General features: G+C 35.4%; 1 protein-coding gene across 1 annotated transcript in view; it reads left to right on the top strand.

Annotated features, from left to right (window-relative positions):
* The window catches only part of Rad17 (RAD17 checkpoint clamp loader component), a 35,935-nt gene that overhangs the window by 728 nt on the left and 13,549 nt on the right, over nt 1-21,658 (top strand). Inside the window, exons 2-13 of the mRNA XM_020162649.2 lie at nt 659-762; nt 4,399-4,653; nt 5,246-5,329; nt 8,211-8,367; nt 9,337-9,473; nt 9,965-10,017; nt 10,313-10,438; nt 10,521-10,590; nt 13,602-13,713; nt 16,286-16,468; nt 19,479-19,564; nt 19,663-19,809. Coding sequence (XP_020018238.1) covers nt 659-762; nt 4,399-4,653; nt 5,246-5,329; nt 8,211-8,367; nt 9,337-9,473; nt 9,965-10,017; nt 10,313-10,438; nt 10,521-10,590; nt 13,602-13,713; nt 16,286-16,468; nt 19,479-19,564; nt 19,663-19,809 — 1,514 coding nt within the window. The remainder of the gene's footprint in view (nt 1-658; nt 763-4,398; nt 4,654-5,245; nt 5,330-8,210; nt 8,368-9,336; nt 9,474-9,964; nt 10,018-10,312; nt 10,439-10,520; nt 10,591-13,601; nt 13,714-16,285; nt 16,469-19,478; nt 19,565-19,662; nt 19,810-21,658) is intronic.

Below are 21,658 nucleotides of genomic sequence, written 5' to 3'. Positions count from 1 at the left end.
GTACCTACAAACTCTGAAATAGTGGTTGCCGCTTCCAATATATGGGTTTGTAGGCTTAAAAAACTTGTGGCTAATTTAACGTTATTGAATTCACCAGTTTGCAGAAACATTTAAGAATATTGAAAGTTGAAGAACATAGTGTTGCCATGAAGTTGTCTAATTAGATGTTCAAATTAGGAAGGCAATTATAGGAAAGATTTATTGAGGTAGAATTTAAATTCTTTGTTCAAAGTTACTGATAAGTCTGATTTCATTGTAATTTTTTTTTTAATTTGGAATTGAAAAGCTAATTTGCGACTGTAATTTGAAAAAAGATACTTTAATTATAAGCATGAAAACTGCTGAAATTATATTTTTCCCTATTTTTCTTTATGACAGAAGGTAAGTACACAAATATATGGCTTTGTTTTCTCTTAATACGTTGAGTTCATGTGAAAAGTTTTCCATTTATGCCACCACAGATACGTTATTTGATAAGGTTGTAATCAATAAAAGTAAAAAATGTCTTATTTTGATTTGTTCTCCTATGTTTACTATGTTTTCTGTCAGTAATGTTGAGCCTTTATTATGTTGTTGATTATGTCAGTATATACCAATAACTGTAATTCTGAACTTACAGTTTTTAATTGGAGGTGTTTTTCTTCCCCCTCCTCCCCAGGTGAATTATACTTTAATGTACTGCAGGTTGTGTACTACGGATGGAAACTATTAAAGTCTATAATGTCAAAAACTTTTCTTAGACCAAAGGTATCTTCCACAAAGGTATGATGCACTGAAATGCCCAAATAATAATTGCCTAAAAAGAATTGTAAATTTTTGTGTGTGTTTTTAGTGGCTTATCATTGCTATCAAAGCAATAGTGTCCGGTATCTATTGTAATTAGTGACCTAAAGTTTGCAAAGCTGGTACAAAATAACCACAACCACAGCCTTAATTTTGAAATAATGTTTATAACCCCACTCAAAGAAAAGGCTGAACATTTTTGAATGAAAAAAAAAATAGAAAAAAGAGAAAGATGTCAGTTGTAGCTTAATCACAGGTCCTACCTCTTAGAAGGCCTGTTGTTCAGTGTGTCAGTTCTCAGGATGGGATTGGAATGTGATGGGGTCAGAGAGTATCATTCTCATGCAAAGTAGCTATTGCCTACTGGTGACTCTACTTTTTCTCAGATCTCAAGTAAATTATTTAATTTTGTTTTTCTTTCAGGAGCTGTGAGTCTACATTTATGTAATTTACATGTAAAATGTATGAATAACATACAAATGAGAATTGCTATCAAAAGGTTTACTATAACAAAAAAATCTTCATGTACTATTAAATATAGAAAAAAGGCAAAAATCATAGTAACGTTGACAAAGATGAAATGAATCAGGTGGCTCTGAAAAAACAGTTTTCCAATGACTTATTTTTTTTTGTTGGTGGTGGTACTGTGGTTTGAACTAAGGCCCTCAGTCTTTCTATGCAGATGCTCTGCCACTTGAGCCACTCCACCAGCTCCAATGACTTCTTTCTTTACCCTTTTAGCCCTGTCTTAAAAGTGAAGTGTGACTTACCATTGATAGAATACTTATCAGCCCAGATTGCTTCCCCTGACTACTCTCACCTCCAGCTTTTAATTCTTTTTCTTCCAGACAGGAGCATTATCTAACAAATACCTCATAACTGTAGTTGAATTCTCATCCCTCCCCCTCTCACCCCGCTCCTTGCATTCCTGGGAATTGAACTCAGGGCTTAGACAAGTGCTCTACCACTGAGCTATACCTGTAGCCCAAGTTAAGCATTCTTGGTTTGTCCTTGTTAGCCAAGGAGGAAATTCAAACGCCAGGTGCAAAGCTAGAATTTTCTAGATTTATGCTAGAGTGTTAAGAAAATGTATTTTTTCAATTTCTAATTAAGAAAAACCTTTTTAATGCTAAGTATAGTTTAGGTTAAAATTGCTCAATTCAGGATTGTTATATGCATTTACAAAGGATTTAAAGAGAGGAAACGATAAGAGGGAACTATGGATTAATCAGTGTTTGCTTTTTTCTTTTGAGGTGCTGGGGCTTGAACTTGGGCCCTGCACCTTGAACCACTACACCAGCCTGTTTTTGTGTTGAGTTTTTCGAGATTCTCGAACTATTTGCCCCGGTTGGCTCGAACTAGGATCCATCCTGATCTCTGCCTTTTAAGTAGCTAGGATTATAGGCATGAGTCACCGGTACCTGACTGGGCAGTGTTTTCTACAGAGCAAAAGAAGTGAAATAGAGCTCATTGACTTTCCTGTTTTGTTGTCCAGTCTTCTTTTCCTAGACATTTCTCCATCACAAGTCTCATTTCACTTATAAAAATATTAATTCCATCACTTCTTGGCATTTTGGTTAAGATCAAGTATAAAAATACTAGTTGTTTCATGCACTGAAGAAAATAATAGTGCAGTCATAATTACTGGTTACAGCATTAAGATTTTTCACCTTTACTTTAGCAGGTCTTAAAGCCGATATGAATTATTTGTGAATATATATGAAATTGTTCTTAGTTTCTTATTTTATTAACTTGGCCACCACAGAAGTGTTGCTCTTCTTACTGCTACATGTGGTTAAAATAACATTTATTTTGTTCTAACTTTTTTTCCCCTTCTTTTTAGTGGTGAGGCTTGAACTCAGAACTTTGCACATGTTTTTTTTTTTTGGTGGCGCTGGGGTTTGAATTTAGGGCCTCACCTTTGCTAAGCAGGTGCTCTACAACTTGTGCACGCCAATCTACCAGCCCTTGCTTGTGTTGGGTATTTGTAGCTAGGGTCTTGCTTTTTGACTGGGCTGGCCTCAAACCTCAATCCTCCTGATTTCTGCTTCTCAAGTAACTAGGATTTCACGCCTGAGCCCTGGCACCGAGAATCACACAATGTTTTCTTAAGTAGGTAATTTTAATATTTATGTTTCAGATGTACTAAGAGTTAAAAAGAAAAATACTATTCCTTGCCCTGGGAAGATTATAGTTAATAGAAAGAATTGAGTTTTTGTTCTTACTCTTTTATATGGCATTCATCATTACCATGGGCCAGTAGACAAGTATGCAAATTGTGCACTTACTGTAAAGTAGAAAAATAATTAGTAACATATAGAACCAGTTCTGTTTATTTATTTATTATTATTTTATTATTCATATGTGCATACAAGGCTTGGGTCATTTCTCCCCCCTGCCCCCACCCCCTCCCTTACCACCCACTCTGCCCCCTCCCTCTCCCCCCCACCCCCTCAGTACCCAGCAGAAACTATTTTGCCCTTATTTCTAATTTTGTTGTAGAGAGAATATAAGCAATAATAGGAAGGAACAAGGGTTTTTGCTGGTTGAGATAAGGATAGCTATACAGGAAGTTGACTCACATTAATTTCCTGTGCGTGTGTGTTACCTCCTAGGTTAATTCTTTTTTTTTTTTTTTTTTTTTTTTTTGCAGTGCTGGGGTTTGAACCCAGGGCCTTGGGCATACTAGGCAAGCACTCTACCACTGAGCCACTTCCTCAGCCCCCCTAGGTTAATTCTTTTTGATCTAACCTTTTCTCTGGTTCCTGGTCCCCTTTTCCTATTGGCCTCAGTTGCTTTTAAGGTATCTGCTTTAGTTTCTCTGCGTTGAGGGCAACAAATGCTAGCTAATTTTTTAGGTGTCTTACCTATCCTCACCCCTCCCTTGTGTGCTCTCGCTTTTATCATGTGCTCAAAGTCCAATCCCATTGTTGTGTTTGCCCTTGATCTAATGTCCACATATGAGGGAGAACATACGATTTTTGGTCTTTTGGGCCAGGCTAACCTCACTCAGAATGATGTTCTCCAATTCCATCCATTTACCGGCAAATGATAACATTTCGTTCTTTTTCATGGCTGCATAAAATTCCATTGTGTATAGATACTACATTTTCTTAATCCATTCGTCAGTGGTGGGGCATCTTGGCTGTTTCCATAACTTGGCTATTGTGAATAGTGCCGCAATAAACATGGATGTGCAGGTGCCTCTGGAGTAACCTGTGTCACAGTCTTTTGGATATATCCTCAAGAGTGGAGAACCAGTTCTATTTAAAGAACTAATTTGGTCCCAGCACTCAGGAGGCCAATACAGGAGGATCTCAACTTTGAGGTCAGCCTAGGTTACATAGCAAGACCTTGTCTTTAAAAAAATAAATAAAATAAAAAGGTGGTGGGTGTGGTGATGTCAACCCGTAATCCCAGCACTGAGGCAGGATGATTGTGAGCTTGAGGCCAGCCTGGGCTACGTAGTGAAACCTTGTCAAAAAACCTAAAAAAGTAAACAAAGATTAATTTGTGAGTTTTTTTATTTTTAAGTTATATGAACATTTTCTTCTAGAGTAGTTCAGCTACTCTGATGTAAAAAAAAATAATATTTACGTAGTTTCTTTCTTTCAGATAACAGACTGGGTAGACCCATCATTTGATGATTTTCCAGAGAATACAGCCGTCTCTACTATTACTGAAGAATCTTTAGGTGTTAATAATTCAAGTCATAGAAGAAAAAATGTGCCTTCAGCATTAGAAAGCAGATTTCCAGCTACAAAAAAAGGAAAGCTATCCTCTTTAGAACAGATTTCTGGACTAGAAAATTCAAAAGACTGTCTGTCTGAAAATGAACCATGGGTGGATAAATATAAACCAGAAACTCAGGTACTAACTATCATATAAGCATGTCTACATAATTTAACTTGGAAGTAGATGAGGATGGATGGGAAAGAGAGGGATGTCCATTTTGTGAAGTAGGGAAAAAAGCCAATAGTTTATATATTTTTTATGTAGTAAGGTTGCTTTTATTAAGATATTCAGAAATTGTACCATTTGTTCTTTATCTTAGATTTATTTAACCCCATCCTGGAATTAATTTCATTATTTAATTTTACTAAATTGTAATAACCCTTTTTATTCCTTTAAAAACATTTCTGAATTTTAAGAAGTTTTATAACTACAGTCTTACCCAACATTACCATACAGTAATAACAACATAACAATAGAGTTTTCCTTGTAACAATATAAAAATGCAAGTATAATCAAAAGAATGTTTTGGGGTTTTTTTCTTTTTTTTGGCAGTACTGGGGTTTAAACTCAGGGCTTTGTGGTTGCTAGGAAGGTGTTCTACCACTTGAGCCACTCCTCCAGCCTGGCATTTTTTTTTCCACTGAAAATATTTAGCTTAATAGGGCTGATGAACCCTATGAAGTTCAAGTTGAAATGTTTCATTTTAAACCTCAAATTTTTATCTTAGCATGAGCTTGCTGTACATAAGAAGAAAATTGAAGAAGTTGAAACCTGGTTAAAAGCTGAAGTTTTGGAAAGGCAGCCAAAACAGGTAATTAAGTAAGAAATGTGTTTTAACATGTTTAATATCAAATGTTTCTATGACTTACAATAAATTGTGATAAGTTAACCTTTTTGTTATTTATTTTATCTTTTTTGGCAGTACTGGGGTTTGAATGCAGGGCCTCATGCTTACTTGGCAGGCACTCTACTACTTCAGCCACTCTTCCAGTCCTTTTTTGTGTTGAGTATTTTCAAGATAGGATAGTGAAAACTTATTTGCCTGGGCTGGCTTCGCACCCTGATCCCCCTGATCTCTGCCTCTGGATTGCTAGGCTTTTAGGCATGAACTACCAAAACCCAGCTAGAAAAGTTACTCTTTTATGATAACTTTGTTCAGATAAGTCTAGATCACCTCCACTAGAAAGGTCCCTGACCTTACTGTATCCAATCACAAAAAGACCCAGAGACTTGGAGTTTGTCCCTTTCTTTCCTTTTTATAACCATAATGTGCACAGTAAACCAACTAGTATTTTTAGCACATCAGATTATCTCACACTGAAGCAAGTTAGGCAAATTACATACTAGTTTTTATATTAAATATAGCCTAAAACAGTTCATTTTAAGCTAGTGGTTTTTGTTTCACTTCCTAATCCCACAGTTATCCTCAGCTCGCTCCCCAAAAGATAGAATATTCTCTCCTATTGATCCTCGTCTTAGACTTTATTTTGAGATTCTTCAAACATAAAGGAAAATAAAATTATGGAAACTCTCATATGTCCATAATATGCGCATCATTTTCCCCCTGAAGTATTTTGTAATAAATTATAAACATCATGACATTTCAGTCAGACTGAGATACTTCAGTATGCTTCTTTTGAAAATTTCTTTTCCTTATTAACTATATATACCATTATTCTGCTAACAAAATTAACTATAATGCGGTAATGTTATCTAATGACCAGTTCACATGCACATTTTTCTTGTCCCCAAAAACGTCTTTTGCAGCTAGCTTGTTTCAGCTAAAATCTAAAAAAGAATTGCACTTTCTTTCTTTCTTTTTTGCTTGTTTTTAATCTAATAACATTCTCTTCTAACCTCTCTCTCTTTTTTTTTTTTTTCCCCCAAGACATTGACTTAATTAAAAAGGCCAGGCCAGTTTTGGATTTGTCACGTTGTTTCTTCCTACTGAGGGTAAACCTTTATCACATATTGGAATTTTCTATAATCTGACTTTTATTTTCCCTTTCTTTTGAGACATGGTCTCACTATATTGCCCAGACTGTACTCAAATTCTTGTGCTCAAGTGGTCTTCTTGCCCCAGCCATCTGAGTGCTGGGATTATAGACATGCACCACTATACTCAGCATTTCTCCTGCTGTCTTTGATACTAAGTTTGGTCATTACATTAAGGAGGTGATAGTCAGACATCTTCATTATAAGTTACCTCCTCTTTGCTGCTGGCATAGCATCTATGGGGAGATCTTTTGGCAGCATGTGAGTACCCAGTTCCCATTTACATGTTTTAACATGCATTTTCAATCCTTGCCTCAATCACTTATTTAATTAGGGTTGTGAAATGACAATTTTCTAATAATTCTGTTATTTCTACAATTAGCAGGGATCTTGCTGTAAAAGAAAAGTTTGTCATTGCTAGATGGGACTATTAAGTTATTTTGAAATACAGTTCCAGGTGGAAATGTAGGATAAGCTTTAAATCAATCTTGTCTTTTATTTATTTATTTTTATTTTTGGTGGTATTGGAGTTTGAACTCAGGGACTCACATTTGCTAGGAAAGCACTCTATCACTTGAGCCATGCTGCTAGGCCTTGTAATTTTTTTTTTTTGTAGTAGACTTTACTTTTTAGAGCAATTTTAGGTTCCTGGCAAAACAGAGCAGAAGATACAGAGATTTCCCATCGGCCCTGTGCACCTGAATGTACATAGCCTCCCTCATTATCAATATCCAATACCATAGTGGTATACTTATTCATCTTGATGGGCCTACTTTGACATGTCACTAACAACCACTTCCATTGTTTGCATTTAATTTTCAACTTTGAAATGAAAGAGTTGGTGTTTTAATTGCTTCAAAGGGAGCACACCCTTCTTTCTTGAGTCTGATTCCTTCCTATCAGTCTGTAGATCTCTCCCTACTGTTTAGGGTTAACATAATGTATTCAAGGTAGATTTTCAGTGTCAGCCTGCCTCAATATTCCTTTGATGTCGCATACAAATCTCTCTCATCTGTATTCTCTGACTATTGATTTGGGGACAGTTTCTTTCTTGTACCTCTTATATGGAAGGATGGAAGGTTTTCTCATTAATTTGTCTTTGATCACCTCCTCTCCTCAGCTAATAGTTTATATTTTTCCATGCCCACTATGTTTTCTCACAGCAATACTGTCTTAGAGTACTCTCCATGTACTTCCTCTCAAGTCTTAGACCTGCATAACTATTACTGTTGTTCTACCAGTTTAATAAACTTAGATATATGTATAAATATTAGGTATTAGGGGGTAGTATTTTCTTTCTTTCTTTTTTTTTTTTTTTTTTTTTTTCTCTTTTTTATGGTCCTGGGAATTGAACCCAAGGCCTCATTCATGCTAGGCAAACAAACGCTTTAACAGTAAGCTACTTCCTCAGCCCAGGAGTATTTTCTTTAGAACTTTAGAAGCTTGGACTTTAACCAATCATATTATCATTATTTTATAAAAGTTGCAATGATGTTAGTAAGTGTAAGACATTTTTCTTTGAATGAAATTTTTAAAATAATATAGCATTAGAATGATTTTGGTGATGGTAGTGGTATTGTTTTTGGAGGCACTGGGGTTTGAACTCAGGTCCTCATGCTTGCTATGTAGGCACTCGTACCACTTGAAGCACTCCACCAGCCTGATTTTGGTTTTTAATTGTTTGTATTTTGTTTTAGGGTGGATCTATTTTATTAATAACAGGTCCTCCTGGATGTGGAAAAACAACAACTATAAAAATACTGTCAAAGGAACATGGTATTGAAGTACAAGAATGGATTAATCCAGTCTTACAAGACTTCCAAAAAGATGATTTCAAGGAAATACTTAGTTTTGGTAAGACTTGCTACAAAACTTATGTTTGATGGAGCTTTCAGATGAAGCTGTATGAGTAAGCGTGTTTTTCTCCCATAATTCCCAGTTTCAGAAGGAGGGGAATGGTGTCTTGAGTAGAGGAAAATGAGATTATTTGAGAATTAATTATTAGCAATTTTTGTAAGTTCTTACGTTTTCAGTATTTGTGGAGGGTATATGGTATAAGATCTTTTTATCTGTTTCAGCATAAATAAAGCCTTAAAAACTTGCCTTCCAAAATAAGTTAGCCTACATCAGTAAATACCTATAGAATCAAATCACTTCAAAATATATATGAAACATAACAGCAATTTTGTTATAATGTGGAATGTTCCTCAAAGTCTTTTCTCTGGGATTGTCTTTAATATGGTCTGTGTGTACTGTGTCTTTGGCATACACAATGCTGCTATTTTCCCATGTTCTTCAAATTTTTCCTGCTTTCTAGATAGTAATTTTTACAGTCTGATAATTCTCTTTATTTAAAGTCTTCTATGTGAAATGTCTTCAGAGAACTTTTTCTTATTCCTAAGTTCACTAATCATTCTGTTATGTCGTTAAATCTTTATTATGAAGATAATTCATTTGTAGCCTCAAACTCATTCAAAGAGTCTTTATTTTATAATCCAAACTCTATAGATATTTTTACCAATTACATGAGCGTTATATATTGACAGATCTTTTCTGAAGTCAGTTAACTCCAGGCTAAAGTCAGTTAACTCCATGCTGCATTCATTGGTATAGAAAAATTGCTATTGACAACATATTGTCCTTTGAAATAAATATTCTATTTTAAATTTTATGTTTTCACAATTATAAAATATTCTTCAGTATTGTGAGCTTTATCATATATATTCAAATGAATTTATATGTGATATGTTTGCATATATATGTATATTATCAATGTATATATAATTTGTTGAAAGTAAAAGTGGTAAATGTGATTCCTTTCAGAATCAAGATTCCATATATTTCCCTATCAGTCTCAGATAGCAACTTTCAAAGAGTTTCTACTAAGAGCAACAAAGTATAATAAACTGCAGATGCTTGGAGATGATCTGAGAACTGATAAGAAGATAATTCTGGTTGAAGTAAGTACACATTTTAAAATCCTGCTATACCTAGTGGATGAGCAGTTGTGAAATGTGTTATCATTAACTTTCTCCAAAGTACTAATAGTGGCTTTATGATAGCAGAGCACAAAGGCTTTGTTATATTAGAAGCCCAAAGTCTTTTTCAATAAGCTTAAATAGGATAGCTGTAGGTTAACAATATAGTAGCTATACAGACTTTAAAAATATAATGACTTAAGAATAGAAAGGCAAAGGAAATCTGTGGAAAATATTCAATGAGAATACTATAACTGGTAAAATGACCCTATAAAATTTGTGTGAAAATTAGGGTTTATGTTGATGTGTATTACTGTGTAGACTCTCAGCTGTTTCATATTTCTCTTAATTTCTCTGAAAATTGTTCTTAAAATACATTGGATAGATAAAATTTTTCCTTGATAAATATAAATTGTAAAATAAATGTTCCATGGAATACTTCTTAACTAATATTTAATCCTGTATCTTAATAGGATTTACCTAACCAGTTTTATCGAGATTCTTATACTTTACATGAAGTTCTAAGGTAAGTATCAGTGAAATATATTATTTTATCTCCTTTTGGGGTGGGGAAAGTCCTGGGGTTTGAACTCAAGGCCTCATTCTTGCTGGGTAGGGATCTAGCACTTGAGCCACACCACTAGCCCTAGAGTATAGTATTTTAAAAGTGTACATTAGAGGTTAGGGTAGAGCACTTAACTAGTATGTACAAGGTCATAAGTTTGATCCCTAGCACCAAAAATCTTGATGAAAATAAGTAAAACTCCACATTAAATGGCAAATGACTTAAACTTTAACATTATTATGTTTTATTATTTTAGGAGGTATGTTCAGATTGGCCGATGTCCTCTTGTATTTATAATCTCTGACAGTGTCAATGGAGATAATAGCCATAGGTTACTATTTCCCAAAGAAATTCAAGAAGAGTGTTCTATCTCAAACATTAGGTAAGAAAGAAACATCTGCTTATAATGTTGGAGTAGATACATGTTGTATTTTAAAATTAACCATTTAACTAAACTTTTACAGTTTCAACCCTGTGGCACCAACAATTATGATGAAATTTCTTAATCGAATAGTGACTATAGAAGCTAATAAGGTAAGTCTGATTAATTTGAATCTTACATTGTAGCCATAGAAAGCCCAAATTATCTAAATGGAAGAATTGGAGATATGTCATTTTTATTTTATTTTTTATATTTTGGGTGGTACTGGGGTTTGAACTCAGGGCCTTGCCTCATGCTTGCTAGGCATGTGCTCTACTACTTGAGCCAGTCCGCCAGCCCTGTTTTGTGTTGGATATTTTCGTGGTAGGGTTTTAGGAACTATTTTTCTAGGCTGTCTTCAAACTGAGTTCCTCCTGATCTCTGATCTTGAGTAGCTAGGATTATAGGCAAGAGCCACCAACACCAGGCTCATTTTTAGTCCTTAAGATTTAAAAATTGTATTACACTCATGAGGTATTTTAGCATATGTAGGAAATTTGGGGGAGGGTTGGGGGAGAGTAACTGGGGTTTGAACTGAGGGCCTATACCTTGAGCCACTCCAGCTCTTTTTGTGATGTCTTTTTTTGACATAGGGTCTGGAAAACTATTTGCCCAGGCTGGCTTCGAACCATGATCCTCCTGATCTCTGCCTCCTGAGTAACTAGGATTACAGGTGTGAGCCGGCAGTGTAGGAAATATTGATTAAAAAAATCTTTAACCTTTTTCTACTATTAAAGTTAACTTTCACATTGAGGTAAATTTTCCCTTTGCTTGATTTACTGTTCTAAATTATTATTAAGAAAATGTTCAGGTCTATTATTGTCTTGTTACTTTAAAAACACGAGAACTGGACTGGGGATGTTACTCAGTGGTAGAGCACTTGCCTAGCATGCCTGTGGGCCTAGATTCTGTCCTCAGCACTGTAAAAGAAAACCCATAAAACTTATCTTAACCATTTTAAAGTATATATTTCAGTTGTGTTAATTATATTTATGCTATTGTGAAGCAGCTATCTTACCTTTTTCTTTTTTTTCTTCTTCTTTTTCCATCGGTACTTGGGTTTGAACTCACAACTCTGCAAGACAGGCACTCTACTGCTTGAGCAACACCTCCACCCACTATTGTTAATGTTTGCTGCATCATATTTCCTATTTTTCAGATCTAAGTGATGTTAAAATAAGCTGTTGGAACTTCTTTTAGCAGCATGATTCTAGGATGTCTTCCTGCTACAAATCAACTCAAATCTTGTATGAGACAGAATTTTTGTTGTAATGGCAGGATCACATGAAGTGAGAGAAATCTCCAAAGGAGAAGATTTTTTGAAGATTAGACATAATTTATGTGGAGCACTTAGCTGAATAAATGACAGCTATTGGGACTGGGGTTTAGCTCAGTGGCAGAGCACTTGCCTAGTATGTGTTGAGCCCTAGTCCCACAAAAAAAAAATAAAAAATAAAAACAGCGATTAATAGTAAACAATTAGAAACAGAGTCTAATAATAAACTGAGTAGTTTCTATGACAAACTATTATGCCATTAATTAGTTTTGAGAATATTTAATGAAACGGGAAAATGCTCACAGTTTATTGTCAAATTAAAAATAAGAGGCAGACCAGGTATAGTGGTGCACACCTGTTATTCCAGCTACTGAGGGGACAGAGAAACAGGAGGATCATGAGTTTGAGGACAGCCCAGGCAAAGTTAGGAGACCCTATCCCAGAAACAAAATATAAAACAAAAGGGCTGCAGACATGGCTCAAGAGATAGAAAGCTTGTCTAGCGCATGTAGGGTTCCGGGTTCAATCACCAGTACCATCAAAAACGAAAAAAAAAAAATCAAGCAGTTATATAATAATGTTAGCATGAGAAATGATGTCATCACCCCTTGATGTATGTCAGGTAGTATTTTTTACATACATGATCTTATTAAATTCTTACTACATGCATACCAACAGGTACATAATTATCCCCCTTTAGAGGTAAGCAAGCTGAGCTTTGGATAGGAATAACATCTTTCTAGGCTGGCATGGTAGTACACACCTGTAATCTCAGCACTATAGAGGTTGAGGTAGGAGGATCGTGAGTTCAAGGCTAGTCTGGGCTATAGAGTGAGTTTGAGGCCAGTCTAGGATATATAGTGAGGATATATAGTGAGACCTTAACTTAAAGTCTTTCTACATTCTTAGCTATGAGAATGATAACTGTAAATCATAGTTTTAGATATTTATTAAACATTAAGTAGTAATCAAGAAAAATAATTTTAAAAAGGAAAACAGTTGACATACTATTTTACCACATTAAACCCAGAACTCCTATTTTAAGACTAAGTCATGAGCCAGGCATAGTAGGACACTTCTGTAATCCCTGTACTTGGGAGACTGAAGCAGAAAGATCTCAAGGTTGAGGAAAGCCTGGGCTACGTGAAGCTCTGTCTCAAACAATCAAATGTTTAAAAAGTCTTAGGTTATTAATTGCAAATAGCATTTACTTTAAAATCTTGTATTATTATGAGGCTGGGGGTGTCGCTGAGTGGTAGAATACTTGACTCCTACAGTCATAAACAGATTGGTGTTTAACATAGAGGCTTTTTTTTTTCTCGTTGTGACAGTCTTTCTATGTAATCCATGTAATCCAGTCTGGCCATTCTCATTCTCCTGAGTGCTTGATTTATAGACATGTGCCACCATAACTGGCTATGGGAGCTTTTTGGCACTCACATTTGAACAAATCTAATTTATTTTCATTAAGTTAAAAAAAATGGGTTTGCCTGAGATTCAGAGGATCAAAGTTCAAGGCCAGCCTGGGCAAATAGTTCTCAAGATCCCATCTCCAAATTAAGTAGAGCAAAATGGGCTGTAGGTGTGGTTCAAGTGGTAGAGTGCCTGCTTTGCAAGAGTGAAGCCTTGAGTTCAAACCCTAGTCCCACCAAAAAAAAAAGAGAGAAAATGGGTTTTGGTGGAGGTGCGTTTTTGTTTTAAAAAAAAAAAAAAATCCTTTGGGCTGATAGAGTGGCTCAAGTGGTAAAGTGCCCTCCTAGCAAGAGTGAAGCACTGAGTCCAGGCCTCGGTACTGCCAATAAAATAAACAAAAGAAACCCATCTTTTTAATTTAATTTTCTATTTTAGAATGGAGGAAGAATTACTGTCCCCGATAGAACTACTCTAGAGTTGCTCTGTCAAGGCTGTTCTGGTGATATCAGAAGTGCAATAAACAGCCTCCAGTTTTCTTCTTCAAAAGGTAACTAGAGAAGACACAGTCATACCGCATTATATGTGTGACTGACTTTCTCTTAATTATTCATGAAATGAAATCAAACGAAACTTTTTTTTAATGTTGTGCCAGGGATCAAACCCAGGGCCTTGTTCTGTCACTGAACATTCTTTAACTTTTGTTAAATTATATCTCCCTTGTCTGTGGTCTGTGTTGCTCATGGTCAGTGGAGTCTATAAATGTTAAAGGGAAAAGTCCACAAATAAACAATTTAAAAATAAAACAATAAGTTTTAAGTTTCGTACTATGTAATGTGATGAGCTCTTTTACTGTCCTTCCTAGAACATCCCTTTGTCCAACATATCCATACTGTATTTACTGCAGGATTGTATGTAATGTCTGTGCAGTAGCTAGCCAGTAGTCATCTTGGTTGGCAGATCAGCTGTCATGGTGTTGCAGTGCCTGTGTTCAAGTACCTGTTATTTTACTTAATAATGTGCTAGAGTGTTGATGATGGCTTCTTGACTCTGGCATCAAAGAGAAGCCATAAAGGCTTCCTTTAAGTCAAACAGTGAAAGCTCTTGACTTAATAAGGAAAAAAAAAAATGTGTGCTGAAGTTACTGAGATCTTTGAGAAACAAATTTTCTATCCATAAAATTGTGGAGAAGGAAAAAGAAATCCATCTAGTTTTGCTGTTACACCTCAATCTACAAAAGAAAATGTTCAGACTAACAAAACTAAAACCACTGTTACCTATGGCCATAGTGTGTGATAAATTCTTAGTTAAGATGGAAAAGTGTTAAATTTATTTATGCATATATAGGGAAAATACACAGTATGTATAGGATTTGGTGCTATCTGTGGTTTCACCCATCACTAAAGAAGATCCTCAGCAATTATCATGTCCCATAGTGGATAAAGGGGGACTACTGTGTACCTTCCTACACCTTTCTTTTCTTATACTTTTTGAAAATTATATATGTGCACATACATATACACCCCTCTATGAATCATATATCCTGGTAAATGTTTGAGACAGGAGAATTCATTTAAATGGTTTGCTGCTTTACCTTTCTATGTTATTTAGAATGACAATCTGGGGAGAACCTAACTTGATGCTTGGCATTGAGGAATTGAGAAAGAAATAAAAGTTCTTTGTGATCATAATGGTGCACATCTGTAATCCTAGCACTGGGGAGGTGGAGGGAGGAAGATTGCAAGTTTCAGACCAGCATAGGCTACATGAAAAACAAATATAAACAAACAAAAAAACATAAAAAAGCCATTTGTAGAGCTCTTAAAATCCATCTGAAATACTAATGTTTCTGCTCACAAGTATAACTATTCATTTAGTTTGTATCTTTGTTTTCCAGAATATCCATAGAGAAATAGGTAGCCTACCACAACTAAAACCAGAATCCTGTTTATTCCTGTGGAAGTATAAATATACTACAGTTTAGAACTGGAATTATGAACCTGGAAAACTTGAAATGGGCCAGTTAAGATCCTAACAGTTAATATATTTCTCTATGCTCACAAATCTAAAGGAAAGAAAATAATTTTTGAGGAAGCCAGATATTATATTAGCAATTACATTTTTTTCATTTAATTCTGATCAGCTTAATGAAATAAATAACACTATCATTCAAATCCAGATCTTAGGTTCTTTCTGGTATTTGAGACTGCTTTAAGTCATGCATTCTAAGTTTGAAACAGAAGACTTACAAATGAAATTTGAACACAGGCACATTCATAAATTGGGAATAGCCAAAATTAGAAGAGAGTTATTATAGCAGAGTTGTTCCGCATAGATTGCAGCACCAGACTGCCTGGATTTAAATTACTCGTTGATGAACTTGGGCCAGTTACTTAAACTCTTTATATCTTAGTTCTTTTATTAATCAATTAATTAATTTATTGTGCTAGGCATTGAAGCCAGGGCTTTGCATAAACTAGACAAGGGCTCTATCACTGAATTATATCCCTAGCTCTTGGTTTTGTGAGACAGGGTCTTGCTGCGTAGTTCAGGCTGACTTCAAACTGTATTCTCCTACCCTCTGCCTTTGGAGTGCTAAAACTGTAGCTGTATGTCATAGGCTATCTCTCAGTGTAATATACTCCCCCTTCATAGAATTGTTACGAGGGTTAAATTAGTTAAATATGTATTTTACAGCAAGAACATTACTTTACACATAACGCCATGAGAAACTAAGGTGGTGTGATTGTATTAGTGTGTAATAAATGATATATATGACAATTTACAGTAGGCATCATGAGATATTATTTTTGTTGCTGGGGGTGATGAGGTTTTTTTTTTTTTTGGGGGGTGGGGGTTGGTGATGCTGTGCTTTGAACTCAGGACTTCATGCTTGTAAGGCAGGTACTCTACTTCTTGAGCCATGTCTCTAGCCCAAGATAATTTTATCCCATTTTAATAGTTAGCAACCCATAGAAGACTCTCAGTTCACATATTTTGTAATTATTGTTTATTAAAAGAATATTTAAATTAGAATTTTAGTATAACTATCTAAAATACTCTTAATTTTAATTTCCATATTTTTTATTTTAAATATTATCACTTGGATATATATTATTTAGGAAAGAATGATTTATGGCCAAGGAAAAAAGGACTGTCATTAAAATCAGATGCTGCACCATCAAAATCAAAGCGAAGAAAAAAACCTGATAATGTTTCTGAAAATCAAGAGGTCCAAGCTATTGGTGGCAAAGATGTTTCTCTCTTTCTCTTCAGAGCTTTGGGGAAGATTCTATATTGTAAAAGTAAGAAACTTTATGGTTTTTTTTTTTCTTTGTTGGATATTAGTCTTACAACAGAAGTAATATACCACATTTCTTAAATGTTTGGTATTTTGTTTTAAGAAGGAGTTAGGGCCAATCAGATACTGTTTTAGAACATAACAGGGAAATTTTTTTAGCTATTTGGCCCATTTTATGACTATGAGCAGTATTAAACATAAAAACAAACTACTGTATCCATGTCTGTAAGTTATAGAAGTTATAGTTGACTAAAGATCAAACATCGATTCATCTAGACTTTTAGTGGCAAAAGTTGTAGCCCAAAACTATCTTAGCACTAGGGTCCAGCTCTAGGCAAGTTGGCAGACAGCTTATGGCTTCTTTTACTCCTCATACATTTCTCAGTACTTCTCACTAACCTGCTGTCCTCCAAACCAGAAATGTTCATTGCTCCCTTCTATCGTCTTTATCTGTTCTCTCTCAGCCTCTGTATACATATTACCCATCTCCCTCCACCCACATTTCCCTCCTTTCAAATAAAACCCCAAACCCCTGTTCTTTATGAAACAAATACTAGCTTGTAGTATTTGTCTATGATAGTCTTATGATACTGAAAAAAGAAATTGGAGCCAAGTGCCAGAGTCTCACATCTGTAACTTAGCTCTTGGGGACACAGAGATCAGGAGGATTGCAGTTCAAAGCCTGGGTAAATAGTTTCCAAGACCCTATCTCGAAAATACCCAACACAAAACAGGAGTGGCTCAAGTGGTAGAGTGCCTGCCTAGCAAGCATGAGGTCCTGAGTTCAAGCCCCAATACCACCAAAAACAAAAAAGAAATTGGGATTTCTAAATGGAAGCCTTCATGCCATATAAGGAAACAGGCATCACTTAGCAGTGAAAATACTCATATGTCACTGCATCCTCTCACCTGTGAACATTAATGGCCATTCTCACCTCATTCTTTCCTCCCACCCTTTCTTTTCCTCCCCAGTGTTCATTCTAAATCACATTCTAAATAGCATTCCTGCTTTCTCATACAGAGAACAGCATCTTCTATACAATAGATAAAACAATAGATACCTTTTTCATTTTTGGTGGTACTCAGTAATATGCATTTATATATTGAACTGGATCAAAGGAAGAAGCAACCCAGAGCTATAAAGACAAAGTGAGAAGTGTTTTGAGAAATTGAATTTTTTTATTTCATACTGGGGATTGAACTCAGAGCCTCATGCTTGCTAAGCAAGCACTCTTCCTTTTGAGCTCTACTCCTGACCTTAGAAATGCAGTATTTTGCTGGGAAAACTGGTTAGCAGTCTGCAAAAAACTGAAACTAGATCCATGTGTATCACCCTATACCAATATTAACTCAAAATAGATCAAGGATCTTAATATCAGACCACAAACTCTAAAGTTGATACAGGAAAGAGTAGGAAATACTCTGGAGTTAGTAGGTATAGGTAAGAACTTTCTCAACGAAACCCCAGCAGCACAGCAACTAAGAGCTAGCATGGATCAATGGGACTTCATATAACTAAAAAGCTACTGCTCATCAAAAGAAATGGTCTCTAAACTGAAGAGAATACCCACAGAGTGGGAGAAAATATTTGCCAGCTACACATCAAAGGATTGATAACCAGAATATATAGGGAACTTAAAAAACTAAATTCTCCCAAAATTAATGAACCAATAAAGAAATGGGCAAGTGAACTAAACAGAACTTTCTCAAAAGAAAAATCCAAATGGCCAAAAAACACACGAAAAAATGCTCACCATCTCTAGCCATAAAGGAAATGCAAATTAAAACCACACTAAGATTCCACCTCACCCCTGTTAGAATAGCCATCATTAGCAACACCACCACCAACAGGTGTTGGCGAGGATGCAGGGGGGAAAAAGGAACCCTCTTACACTGTTGGTGGGAATGTAAACTAGTACAACCACTCTGGAAAAAAATTTGGAGGCTACTTAAAAAGCTAGACATCGATCTACCATGTGATCCAGCAATACCATTCTTGGGGATATACCCAAAAGACTGTGACACAGGTTACTCCAGAGGCACCTGCACGCCCATGTTTATTGCAGCACTGTTCACAATAGCCAAGTTATGGAAACAGCCAAGATGCCCCACTACTGTCAAATGGATCAAGAAAATGTGGTATCTATACACAATGGAATTTTATGCAGCCATGAAGAAGAACGAAATGTTATCATTTGCTGATAAATGGATGGAATTGGAGAACATCATTCTGAGTGAGGTTAGCCTGGCCCAAAAGACCAAAAATCGTATGTTCTCCCTCATATGTGGACATTAGATCAAAGGTAAACACAACAAGGGGATTGAGCTTTGATCACAAGATAAAAGCGAATGCACACAAGGGACATATGAGGATAGGTAAGACACCTAAAAAACTAGCTAGCATTTGTTGCCCTTAACGCAGAGAAACTAAAGCAGATACCTTAAAAGCAACTGAGGCCAATAGGAGAAGGGGACCAGGAACTAGAGAAAAGGTTAGATCAAAAAGAATTAACCTAGAAGGTAACACACATGCACAAGAAATCAATGTGAGTCAACTCCCTGTATAGCTATCCTTATCTGAACTAGCAAAAACCCTTGTTCCTTCCTATTATTGCATATACTCTCTCTTCAACAAAATTAGAGATAAGGGCAAAATAGTTTCTGCTGGACATCGATGGGGTGGGGGGGAGGGGGCGGAGTGGGTGTTAAGGGAGGGGTGGGGGCAGGGGGGAGAAATGACCCAAGCATTCTATGCACATATGAATAATAAAAAAATAAATTTTTTTTTAAAAAGTAGAAATATTTCAAGTCTAGAAAAGTCATAATACAAGCATCAGAATTCTAAATTTAGTTCTTGCTAGTAGTTATAAAGTTGGCAAACTCATTTATTTTGTTTTTAACAGCTTGTTTAGTGTTTTGCCATTATGTATCTAAAGTGTTGAAAATCTTCAAATGGAAGGTGCTATATAATTGGAGATAGTATTATCTTTACTAATTCCAGGAATTTTTTATAGGAGCACCTTTAACAGAATTAGACTCACCCCGGTTGCCTTCTCACTTATCAGAGCATGAACGGGATACATTACTTGTTCAGCCTGAGGTAAGGTTGTTAATAACAGTACTGTACCATCTGTATATTATATATGTGCATATATATCTGACCACAGTTTGACCAAAGTTATGCCTCTTTTTTTATAGGAAGTAGTAGAAATGTCACACATGCCGGGAGAGTTGTTTAATTTGTATCTTCACCAAAACTACATAGATTTCTTCATGGAAATAGATGATCTTGTGAGAGCCAGTGAATTTCTGAGTTTTGCAGATATCCTCAGTGGTGATTGGAATGTAAGACTATTTTTCTTAAATGATTTTGTTTATATTTCTTCAGAACTGATAAAAGAAAGTTTACTTTTACCTTAACAACCTGACATATTTTGTGACTCTTTCATCTAATCCAGTGTTTGTAATGAAACTTCAGCAGGTTATCTTTATTTTTCTGGTAATATATAAACACTATTTTTTTACTTAAGTTATTTTAAAATTAGTACATACTCAAAAATTTTAACAACCATTAAAAATTAAATATATAAAAATGGATAAGAACTGTACATCTTGCTATACTTCCTGATATTAAAATTTGTTATATACATGCAGAATTGCTCACTATAAAATTTATATTAGCTGGGAGTGTAATTCAGTGGTAGGACATGTGCTTAGCATGCATGAGACCCTGGTTTCAATCCCCAGCATTAAAAAAAAAAATTATTTATGTTTCAAGATGGGATCTCATTATGTTGCCCAGATTGGTCTCAAATTCCTGGGCTCTAGTAATCCTCTGACCTTACCCTCTCAGGTAGCTGAGCTACCATGCCCAGGCTTCTATATTTTTTCTTAACATCTTAACTTTACCCTGATCAGGGCAATAGCCATTAACCACATGTGACTATTAAGATTAATTTACATTTAAAATTCTGTTCCTTAGTCATACAAGCCACACATTTCCAGTATTGATCACTGCATGTGCTAGTAGCTACTGTATTGAAGAGTCCAAGTATAAAACATTTTCATTATTGTAGGAAGTTCTGTTGGACAACAGTTTTGATGTCAATATTCCTCTTACAAATATTAAAGTAGCATTAATAAAATTAGGAAAGATATAGAAACTCTAATGGTTTTCGTTACTCATTAGTTTCATTTAATTTATTTTTTAAAAAGGATTACTTTTTAAAACATTGTGACAGGTGGCTCAAGTGGTAAGAGCACCTGCCTAGTGTGAGGCCCAGAGTTCAAACTACAGTGCTGTCAAAAAAAGCAAAAAGAAAGAAAACATTGCAACAGAATATTTGTACATCTTTATGAAATATAATGTGATGTTTTCATTCATGTATACATTGGGTAATCAACTTGGTAATCAGCATAAGCATCACCTCAAATTCTATCACTTCTTTTATCATGTTTTCATGTAATTACTTCCTTTTTATTTTGAAATATGTCAGTAGAAAGAATAGCACATTGAAAACCTGTATACCCATAACTGCTGTTGGCTAATTTGTTTTGCTTTGTTGTTTTTTTTTTTTTGGTGGAACTGGAGTTTGAACTCAGGGCTTCATGTGTGAAAAGCAGTCACTCTACCATATGAGCCCCACCTCCAGCTCATTTTGTTCTGTTTATTTTAGAGGTGGGGTCTAACAAACTATTTGCCTGGTCTGGCCTTGAACAGTGATCCTCTAGATCTCAGTCTTCCTGTAGGCATATAGAAAGGGCACCCACTGGTGCCCTGGCTTGTTGACTAATTTTTTACATTTTTGCTACATTTACTTAATTTCTTTCTTTTTTTTTTTTTTTCTTTTTTTGGTCAGGGAGTGGTACTAGGGTTTGAACTCAGGTCCTATACCATGAACCACTCCACCAGCCCTTTTTTGTAAAGGAATTTTTTGAGATAGGGTCTCTCGAACTATTTGCCCAGGGCTGTCTTCGAACCCAAATCCTACTGATCTTTGCCTCCTGAGTAGCTAGGATTACAGGCGTGAGCTACCAGAGCCCGGCTACTTAATTTCTTTATGTATTTAGATACTTGGTTTTGACTGAGTAATTGGAAAGGAATTGTAAACATCATACATGAATAAAGATTTTGTTAAATTACAACCATAGTAACATCACATCTAAGAAAGTTGACATTGATTTAATTAACATT

This window comes from Castor canadensis, chromosome 6, assembly GCF_047511655.1.
Source record: "Castor canadensis chromosome 6, mCasCan1.hap1v2, whole genome shotgun sequence".
Classification (NCBI taxonomy): domain Eukaryota; kingdom Metazoa; phylum Chordata; class Mammalia; order Rodentia; family Castoridae; genus Castor; species Castor canadensis.
The sequence above is the reverse complement of the archived record's forward strand: the minus strand, read 5'-3'. Positions and strand labels throughout refer to the sequence as shown.